General features: G+C 30.5%; 2 protein-coding genes across 2 annotated transcripts; both read right to left on the bottom strand.

Moving 5' to 3' along the window:
• Nucleotides 1-8,125: 8,125 nt before the first annotated feature.
• On the bottom strand, nucleotides 8,126-9,525 carry LOC143197972 (uncharacterized). Its single transcript, XM_076406857.1, has 2 exons — nucleotides 9,476-9,525; nucleotides 8,126-9,387 (listed from the first exon to the last, which is right to left on the bottom strand). Exons 1-2 carry the CDS (start codon nucleotides 9,492-9,494, stop codon nucleotides 8,243-8,245), a joined length of 1,164 nt encoding a protein of 387 aa, XP_076262972.1. The 5' UTR covers nucleotides 9,495-9,525; the 3' UTR covers nucleotides 8,126-8,242.
• LOC143197977 (uncharacterized) lies at nucleotides 9,458-10,440 on the bottom strand. Its single transcript, XM_076406870.1, has 2 exons — nucleotides 10,256-10,440; nucleotides 9,458-9,971 (listed from the first exon to the last, which is right to left on the bottom strand). Exons 1-2 carry the CDS (start codon nucleotides 10,310-10,312, stop codon nucleotides 9,546-9,548), a joined length of 483 nt encoding a protein of 160 aa, XP_076262985.1. The 5' UTR covers nucleotides 10,313-10,440; the 3' UTR covers nucleotides 9,458-9,545.
• Nucleotides 10,441-11,336: the final 896 nt, after the last annotated feature.

Here is an 11,336-nt window from a genome sequence, read left to right as displayed (position 1 = left end):
TTAAAATATTTTTTACCAAATTTGTAAATCATATTTATATACAGTCTCATATACTCATCAAATTGTTATAGGATAAGTTAAGTTAATATTATAAGGCCAACAGGTTCTATTTCGTATTTTTTAATTACATATAATTTACTTTAAATAAGCATCTTGACTACGACTTTTGTGATTTTCTACAAATGAATGTTTTGTTGACATACATTATTACTAGACTGGTTAAAGAATTGGTTCCAGTAAAACAAAAATCTTAAAATAGAGAATAATAAAATCAGCACTATAATATATAAAACTACATTAAATATATATCTTTCAATTTTCCCCAAAATAGAAAGAAATATTAACAAATAAACAAATAACTATAATTTAGTTAGTATCATAACATAATTATATTTTATGGTTCATTGGAGGTGTATAAAATGGTACCAATCTGAAATTATCATTATTACGGGAACTTTTATTCGAACAACATACATAATCTTCAATACTCTTCCATTTTATCCATTCAAAAAAAATTATTTTACCAATCAACTACTTTTGGAAACGGGAGTAGCAAAATAGATTCACAAATAAAAGTTAATATTAAAGTATAATTTATAGTTTTAATCTATTAATTTTTCTAATTTTGTTAAAAATATTTAAATACCTTTAATAATCCCTATTTGAAATACTTTTGCGCCTTATTTTTACAGATTATCTGAACATAATTATGCCAAATCCTATGAGGGTTCCATATGGAAAGATCCAGAAAGCCGACAGGCAGTAGCTATGGATATGTAAGTTGTCATATATAGAAAAATTTAAATATAATTTTAATATCACATGAAACATATATGTTTAAATATATCAACCAAAAATTAGTTAGTAATTAGTTAGACTAAATTAGTATTGAAATTCAGAAAATGTATTTACTATATAATAGGTGTATAGATGAATTTTGATATATAGTTTATTGTCCAATGTAGAAAATTTAGATTACCTTCTAACTACATTTGAAACTATGAAATCTATGTAATCAAATTATAATTTATAACATTAAATTATCGTAAGACTATAAGATTACAAATATAATTCGTATATATTATCTTTAATATTGTATATTTATTTTTCAGCCACCATATACTGCGGGAACTAAACCTGGACACGATATTTGAAGCTGGACAACTTGAAAGTGAAGATTTCGTAGAAAGCACAAACAAAAATAACTATATCCGATATATCCAGAGGGCCATTAGGGGTTTATACCAGCTGAGTAACTTTTAAGGACCAATTTAATTACTTGATATATAAACCATTATTTATTATATTATACACTCTTTTATCTCTTAAAAACACAAAATAACAGAAAATTAATGAAAAAATTATCCATGAAATAAAATTATGAATAATGTAATTTTCGCCTGTATACACATAATTTTAGTTAAATAAAATCCTTTAATTTGCTTATTTTTTTGTTTCGTTTGTTTAATTATACCTTTCATGTGCAATAACCTTTGAATATTACAATTATTATTTACTGATTATGTAAAATTGAATGAAGTCTCCTTTTACCAACTATGGGTTTATCAAAAACGATCCTCAGCATTAAGCCTACCTACTAGCGAGTTGCCAACTTTAGAAATCATCACAGAAGACATCCGGTCTTACCCAGCCTGGTTACTGGCGCGACTGAAATCATTTTCCTTGTCGGATTTTACACTCTTGCCTAGAACAATCACAAATTTTACCACTGCGCTACCAAGCGCCACCGGCGATATGTATATATTCAATAACAAGTTTACTGTTCGGTACATATTCAGCATAGTTCTCTACCTGTAAGTTACTAGACCGTATTTCACGTAGGTCTTAAAAGTATACATATTTTTCTCAAAATTTTTTAAAAACTAGTGCTATTTCTGATGGTCGTTCAAAATGAAGTAAAAATTTTAAAGATTTATTTTGAATTTATTTTGAATAAATATTGAAAAATATCAGCCAAAAAAAATATCGATAAATGGGCCAAGAATGACCTAGCGATATTCCAAACTATAGATAATGTGGTGGAAGCTTTATCAAGAAAAATATGTCGGGTGACGGGTGACATATATCATTACATGAAAATATAGATTCACTAAAGGTATTTTAAGAAATAGTAATTCTACATAGCCTCAAAATACAATTAGAAATATCAAAGATCCTTAGAGATAGCCGAGTTTTTGGTGACATAATAACCCTCAATGACAAAATTTCCACCATCTAAAATTTGAAAATATTTCAATCACAGAAAGAAGTCAAATCATTCCTTAGACTTTTCGATTAATACCGTGAGTTATCAAAAATGTGGACGAAATTACCAAACCCTTACAATTTATCTCAAGAAAACTCGAAGTCGATAAAAAAAAACCCTTGCCCAAGACTTCGAGATGTATGAAAACATCTTGAAATTATCAGTTGAATCATTTGATCCAATACTTCATCATCCTTACATACTTTTTATATTTAGACAATAAACCACTTATCCCAACTACAATCGTATCTTATTATGCAGACACATCACAAAACTAGTGGTAGCCAAATTTCAGTCGTTTAGATCAGTCAAGCTCTAAACACATCTGAATGCAATTATGCAGAGATAGAGAAGGAAGTGATAGAGAATACCTAATAACCTAGCAAAATTCCAATGCTAAGTTAACATATAAAAATCTAAAAAATATACAAGATGTTCCAACATGTAAAAGATAGTAACATAAAAACTAGCCGTACCAGAATTAGTATGTGGTCTAGATGAATTTGATTGGGCTAAAGTTATAAATATGATATTTAATCAAAGATCTTAACATATAAATAATGGTATACATTAAAGATGAATATAAACAACCAAAACTAGAATTTCAAAATATACAAATAAGACCACCTCAAATATATAATATATTATATATTAGAAGAATTAAATAGAGTTCATAAATAAACATACAATGTTAACAGAGCTATAAACACCAAATTATATTTAATTGGACCAACAAAATTAAACTTAAACAAACCTTAACTATATGCTCTAAATGAAAAAACCTATTCACTGCTCAATTGTTGACACAAGAAATCCCAATAGATATAAACAGATTACAGATATTGCTTAAAAGAGAAACAAATATTTTACATTATTTGTTCATATAATTATTGATTCAATAATAGTATTTTAAATGCTAAACCAAAATAGAGTTTAATGAATATGGAAACTAAATATTTTATATTGATTTATAATTGTTTCTATATCTGAACTATTTAGAGTTTATTTACAATGCGTATCCTACAGCCTTGTAAGAGAACGTACGTTTAGTACTAATTAACATAAGTACATAAAGCGTAAACAGTTGTAAATAATATTTCTCCACCAGTTTTTATATTTGTGTTTACTTGGTCACACCCATACATATTATACAATTTTTGATTTAAGCTTCAGAATTTTTAATTATTATTTGTTGATTTTGTTAAATTTCAACTTGTTCCACAACAATCATTAAAATGGGTAATACCAGTAGCTACCTTTTTGAAGAAAGTATCTGTGAATGAGAAGCTACATGGCGAAGTATAGAAATCGGAGTAGTTGAAAATTTGTAAGAATTATTAAATGTTTTTCTTTTTAATAACAAAGATAAAATTATGTATTTTCAGACGAGCTGTAATGCATGAGTAATGCATGAGCATTTAGCAGCAGGTATAACTGAAAAAAGAAAATAGTTCATGTAGACTTCAGTATTTTATGACTGTTGGAGAGAATATTATACATATTTGCAAGGTTCAGGGCTTTGCAATACCAGTAATATATTTAGCTTTCGAGTAAATCCGCATACATAGTATTATATAATAATTTGGATAACTGAATATTTTATATTGCAAAATATCGGACTTAAAATAATATTATATTGAAAAATAGCCAGATAGTTATATTCTATTTCTCTATTTAAACATATTTGATGAAAATATCTTAGATATTAATGTGATTAACTGGTAATTGTTAAATTGAAATCCAATAATTTTTGCAAATTATCATTTAATAAATGCTATGTTCATTTTATCTTGACTGTCATTTCATTCCAGCATTATACTCTAACTATACGGTTAACAAATTTTTCTGGGATGTGCAGTATCAGTAGAATATTTAGCTTTTGAATAAATCGGCATACATAGTATTATATAATATTTTATGTAACGTCATATTTATTATTGTAAATATCTAACTTTAAAAATTATTAGAATGCAAGATAACCAGATAGAACCAATTTCCTAAGTAAATATGATTACATAAAAATTTCTACTCTTACTACTATTTATACTATTTCTATATTTAAATATTTTTATGATAATATGACAGTATGTTAAATATTAATATGTTTAACTGTTAAATTGAAATCCAATAATTGTTACAACTTATCATTTAATAAATGCTATGTTCAATTTATCTTGACTATTATTTCATTCCAGCATTATACTCTAACAATACGGTTAACAACTTTTTCTGGGCTGTGCAGTACCAGTAGAATATTTAGCTTTTGAATAAATCGGCATACATAGTATTATATAATATTTTATATAACGTCATATTTATTATTGCAAATATCTAACTTTAAGAATTATTAGAAGGCAAGATAACCAGATAGAACCAATTTCCTAAGTAAATATGATTACATAAAAATTTCTACTCTTACTACTATTTATACTATTTCTATATTTAATTTTTTTTATGATAATATGACAGTATGTTAAATATTAATATGTTTAACTGTTAAATTGAAATCCAATAATTGTTACAACTTATCATTTAATAAATGCTATATTCAATTCATCTTGACTATCACTTCATTCCAGCATTATATTTTTCAACAAAGATGTTAAAAAAATACATCAGTATAAAATAAAATTATACAATTTGTAGATCAACAAGGTGAGTTTGACTTTATAGACAAGGGCTTGTTTTACTGTATTGTTAATAGATCCCTAAGCTCTCTCCTTAACTCCTTAATTTTACCATAACAAGAGCACAATAGTAATTTTGATAAATATCATACATATTATTTTTTTGTCGACGTCCTATAAAGTATAACTTTTGGTATATTTTCTCCATTCTGACATATACCGTACAATTTAAGGGTTTTAATGATCCGTTTAACAATTTTCACAATAGCATTGTAAAAATAATTATAACTTGTCTCAATAAATTTTTGCGTTGAACAAGCAAGTAAAATATAAGCGGACACAGAGTTTCAGCTGTGCTGCACTGCTTTCAGAATGAGGGAACAAAAAGATTAATTTAAGAAAATATAATGCATATCGTTTAAATTGATAAGAGTAAAGAAATATGAAAAAGGAAAAAAGCGCTATAGACAATTTTAATTATATTAGCTATAAAATATCTTATGTATTCAATAAAGCTGCAATCTAGACTTTCTTATATTCACATTTAATTATTTTTTATTTATATAAATCTATTTTTATAATGAATATATCATTAAATAATTATATTTTAGTTTTATAATATTTTATAATATTTGTATTTATATAGAATTTTATTTGAATAAATTATTTTGGAAAATTTCATTTGGATTTTATTTCAAATTTAATTGGTCAGTAGAATGTGACGTCAGAGGTTGGTCTCGTGATACGTATAAAGTTCTCAGCCAATGAAATGCTTTCATATTAAAATATCTTTTTTACAGGTGCCTCTAATGGTAATTTAAAATAACCAATGATATTCAGCGAAATAACCTATTCAGCGCCTTCCTGCTGAGACCACGTAAAACAATTACGAAATTATTTGCCTTAAATACGATCTATATATTACTCTATGTTTGTGAATTACATCATTTTATTATAGCACTAGCTGACCCGACAGACTTCGTCCTGTCAAAAAGATTTGTAATGTGGCAGTTTTTGTACCTACGTATTTTAAAAAATTCTCCTGAACAGAACCATCACCCTGGTGATAGGGCGTTGTGAATAAAAATAATTAAATAAAACATATATAAGGATTGAAAAGTAAGTAATCGCTTTATTGTTAATCATGTGAATCATAATTATTATTATTATTATCATTGTAGTGCTTTGTGGTATACGATGTTTTTTGTTTGATTACCTGGCGCATAGATAAACAAATCTGATGGTTTTCCAACACGGGAACAGGCAAGATACAATTGACCATGTGAGAAACATGGGTTTTCTAGATTAATACCACAAACACTTAATTATTGCCCCTGGGACTTGTTTATAGTCATAGCAAAAGCAAGCCGCACTGGAAACTGTAGTCGTTTAAACTCAAATGGCACATCAGTCGGAATCATTGGGATGCGCGGTATGAGAACATCTTCTCCTTTATACTTTCCTTTGAGTATAGTTGCTTCTATCACATTGTTTAGTAATTTTTTTATCGCTAACCGTGTACCGTTGCAAAGACGCTGTTGGTTGATATTTCGCAACATTATAACCACCGATCCAACCTTTAATTGAAGATTGTGAGGTGGCAATCCTGGCAAATCCAGCGAGTTTAAAAATTCCGGTGGATAGTTGACTACATCATCTTGATTAGTAGCCGAATCAACTGATTCATATATCCTCAATTCGCCTGTAATTTGTTCTTGAATTTTTAAATTTAATTCATTTACATCTATGTTTTTTGCAGCCAGTATAGCTCGTTCGCTCAACCAATCATGGTTTCTGTAATTTTGAGAAACATCTGGAAACACCTTCTGAATAAGTTCATCTTTTGATCGAGTTAACTGACAAAAACTTTGAGGAAAGTTAATGCAGCCAGTCAACATGTCTATAGGAAATTTGCCATTACCAATGTCAATGAGTTGTTTAGAGAATATGTTTCCAGATAGGTCATTTTGCAACTCTACACGCATATTCTTGCTTAAATGAAGTACTTTGACATGTTTCCACAAATTGGAGGACTTTAGACATGCATTGAGTTCATCAGCTGGCGTTGATCGTGGAATCACTGGCAATGTTTGACGAAAATCTCCTGCTAATAAAATCATTGCACCACCAAATCGGTTATTATTGCTACGTAGATCTTTTAAGGTTCTGTCTAAAGCTTCCAAAGATTTTTTATGTCCCATCGTGCATTCATCCCAAACAATCAATTTACATTGCTGCAAAACCTTTGCCATTGCAGAGTTCTTCGAAACGTTGCAGGTTGGAGTTTCATTGCTTTGCATATTTAATGGCAATTTTAGTGCTGAATGGGCTGTTCGACCACCTTCAAGCAAAGTTGCTGCGATTCCCGACGAAGCGAGTGCAAGTGCAATTTTATTTTGTGAGCGAATTGTTGCTAATATTAATGAAATCAAAAAAGTTTTTCCTGTACCACCAGATGCATCTAAGAAGTAAATCCCTCCAGTTTCATCATTTATTACTTTCATAAGAGTTTCAAATACATACTTCTGTTGTTCATTTAACAGTGGAAGATTTGTTTGAATTAATTCTTTCAAAGCGTTGAGATCATACAGTCTTTCTCGATGCAACTCTTGGTTAAAAGCGTCATGCATTGGACGATTGGGCGCGGTCAGGCCTAATTGAATTAATAGTTTGTTTGACATTATCAAGCACATGTCCTCAATTGAAATCAATGCTTCATTGTAAATTTCTTCACTGATTTGTATATTTGGATTTCCCATTCTATTCCGCATTTGATACAAAATATCATCAGACATATAATCTTTGTACTTCATCCACAAATCAATTGGGTTTGATGGGAAGCATGTAGATATGATTATAGAAAACTATGTTCGTATTTGATGAGCGTGTGATGATATTACAGCATCATTGAGAGTTTGATCCCAATGAGCGTCATTTTCAAGCAATTGCAAACGTTGACAGGCTTCTCTGTAGGATCCACACAATTCACCATCAACAGTTCGTAACTGTTGGAATGATGTTGGGCCACGTACATTGACTAATAGCAGTCGTAAATAAAATCATTCATCATTGCTTGGATGTACTGAATAAATCCGGCCAATCGCATCGGTGGAATATACATCTGTATATCCTGGAACTGGTTTTCCTTGTTTCCGTCGTATAAATCTCCTTGAGGATTGATTCCAGGTATAATATTTTGGCATTTCAGAATATAGCAATGTTTGTGCGAAATCATCGTTTTGACATGTCTCAAAAAAACTGGTTAATGTAGTAGATGGTGGCTGAGCAGCTCTTTGTACTGCGTTCTGTGCTGTAAAATACACTCTTTGTCCATTTTCTAAATGCACAGCTAAGTGAACAACAGAAGGGTGTCTCTCGTGAATAGGAAAAGAAAATATTCGCCAAACTGCTTCATTACTACTGACATAGCGGCCCATTTGGTATTGGGTAACTTCATCATTAGAATTCTCTGCACCAATTCCATATCACTCCCTTTGGTTACATATTTGCAAATGTATTTAATCGATTTCACTGAATGGCAAGATTCAACGTTGATGTGTGCTTTGAATGTCTTTGATAAAATGGGTGAATATGGAACAATCCAACGATTATCAATTTCAATATCTTGTTGATTTAATTTGACAATTGTTGATTTTCCGTTGTCTGCTGTCGATCTGTGACGATACAATGGATAACCGTCATTACCAGTAATTGTTTCCGATATTAATGTCCGTGGATATCGTTTTGAACATTTACCATCCATCATACACGGTGAATTTTGATTAAGAGTTCCATAGGGACCATGTATCATGTTTTTGATAACTACCTCATGCAATCCAGGATCTACTTGTACATTAGGGATTTCAGCTGATATCACTGCATCAACTTCATTTGGCCTTATCTTTTCAACCAACCAAATCAAAATGTGTGCATGTGGCAATCCTCGTTTCTGCCACTCCATAGAATACATCCAGCAGCGTGTCTCACCAAACACATTATGTTTTACGATGAAATTCATTAAAGATTTCAACTTTTGTCTAAAGACTCTGGCTGTAATATCATAACGATCAATGGGTGATTGCCCAGGGAATAACTCCTGCTTAATTTCTATCCATTGCGGATTGCATGTAAATGTGATGAACAAATCTGCTGTACCATAATGACGAACATACGACATGGCATCTTGAGCATATTCGTGCATATGCCGAGGGCTTCCGATGTATGTTGCTGGAAGAATAGTCATCCGACCGACATTCTGTGCATTTCCATCAGTATTAATCGCATCTCGAAGGTGAATATACTCTTCAGATCGGAGTTTGGTTTGATTCAACCTGATGAAGGTTAATCTCTCCGTTTCAATTTTAACATACATGTCAACAACATATTTGTGATATAATCGCCGACATTTCAATATGTGATTATCTTCATTTTCCCGAATCATTAGGCGGTATGAATAATAGTTCATTGAACTGACTTTTTTGTTGGTTTCAGAACCTGTAAACAGATTTTGTTTTAATAACATTCAAATACATAATATAGTGACTGAGATATTATCGCCTAGCTAAACTAATATTTTAGTTACCTGTAATGGGATTTATCATTTTTATTGATAAATCGTAGCCATCTTCACCTTGCCAAAGTATAATGGGATATTACAGTGCATCATATGAGCGGTGTGTTTCCTTTATACGTTGTAATTGATCATTCCGACGATGTAAAACAATATCACGGGATTCCAAATTTTCTCCAACTACAACGATAGCAACTTCATCAATAGTTGGTGCATTAAAACGTCTTGTATGTTGACCTGCAGGTGTTTTATCAGCTCTGATTACAATTTTGTGATTACCGGATGGCATCAGATCCAGGACAGTTTTAAACAATATAATCAACTGATTGTGTTGATGAAATAAAGTTTGTAATTGTTCTACAATAGACCTCTTTACTAAATTGTTATGTGCACAACGCAGATCAATTTCTTGTGGTGAATTGCCCATAAAATAAATTTGCAGGAATTTGTTGTCGCTATCTGACACTGGTAACAGTGAACCTGCTCTGTGATATATTTGCCCTTGTATCTGTAAATAAAAAAAATATTATGTTGTGGTATAAATTAATGGATTGTCAGTGATCAAACTTAAATAATATTTGATCTTAAAAAGTATATATTTAGTTTTAACTAATATCTATCAAATATAAAATATAATAAAAGTGTCACTGAAACTGAATCACCATATAATATGATGACTAAGTGATATATTTCGTAATGATTAAGAAATTGGAGATTAGTAACACATCTTAACTTTGGTGACAGAAAATTTTGTTCGCTAAAATAATTATGAGTAACTGCTATAATACATACCTTGAAAATTGGCATAAAATTTTCCCGAACTGCATTTGTTGCCCCAAATGAAGTCATTTGAAAGCAATTGTTATATTGTTGGATATGTGTCAAAAAGTGTATATATAGAATCTGTTCCTATTCCTGAAACCAATGAGTACAATGGTTCTGTTGGTGGATCCAATGGTATCAATTTCACTTTACCATTTGCGCAACACAATCCATTGGCTTCGTTTTTGTATTTTAATGCCTTACAGTGTGAGCAAACCAAGTTCATAGAACCAATAACAACACATTGGTAGTTACTGTAGTCAATTGACACATCGTAACTGAAAGCAGCTCGATTCAAACTTGCGCGATTATTAGTTGAATGTCGCGCTCGCGCTTCACGCGTTTGTGATATCCGAATTCTTTCACGTTCATTTCCGTCTTCACGTTCTTGTGCAGTACGATTAGTCGGTAATTAGCTTGGTCTATAGCATTTCTGGTTCTTCTACCTAAATTGCTTCGTCTTATAGGAGGCATACCAAATATAAATTATTTTTTCACTAATCACGAACTAAACAAACACTAACTAACTAAACACTCTGCACAAAACACGATATACGAATTTCTTTCGTGTATCAGTTGACAATTCATCTGTCACCTGTCAAAAGTCATCTGTAACAGACAACTTTTTTTTTTAAATTTGATATGACTTGAACTCAAATCCTTTTAAGCCGTACGAATTGTTTTATTTATTTAAAATTTGGATACTAAAAATAATAAAACACTGTTGGTAATGCGATTTTTGTTTGACTGATGTAATGACGTAGAAACTGATGCATTTTATCTCGCGTGCCGAAACTAATACAAAAGAAACGCGAGTTTCGGAACGCGACATTAAACTCCTCCAACTATGTATTCTGTGCTCCAACGCACACACGCACATTGTTTTGATAGATATGATCTTTGACGTTAGGAACACACCTACATTGCTTAGACAACAGTCAGTGCTTGTAATTTAATATGAACTTTATACCATAGCAATAAAGCTCAAATTGACTACGTTTTAGTTACAAATCATTTGTATGGGAAAAAGAAAAGGGCTATTTTTAGGGTT

The sequence above is a fragment of the Rhynchophorus ferrugineus genome, unplaced genomic scaffold, assembly GCF_030347505.1.
Source record: "Rhynchophorus ferrugineus isolate W39M unplaced genomic scaffold, kcgeb_rfMv2 rfM1, whole genome shotgun sequence".
NCBI lineage: Eukaryota > Metazoa > Arthropoda > Insecta > Coleoptera > Curculionidae > Rhynchophorus > Rhynchophorus ferrugineus.
This window is presented reverse-complemented; position numbering and strand designations above follow the sequence as displayed.

Coding starts and splice junctions, on each gene's coding strand:
- LOC143197977 (XM_076406870.1), bottom strand. CDS start 10,312: ATGACTTCATTTGGGGCAACAAATGCAGTTCGGGAAAATTTTATGCCA. Junction 9,972..10,255: donor ATTTTATGCCAATTTTCAAG/GTATGTATTATA, acceptor TTTTATTTACAG/ATACAAGGGCAAATATATCA.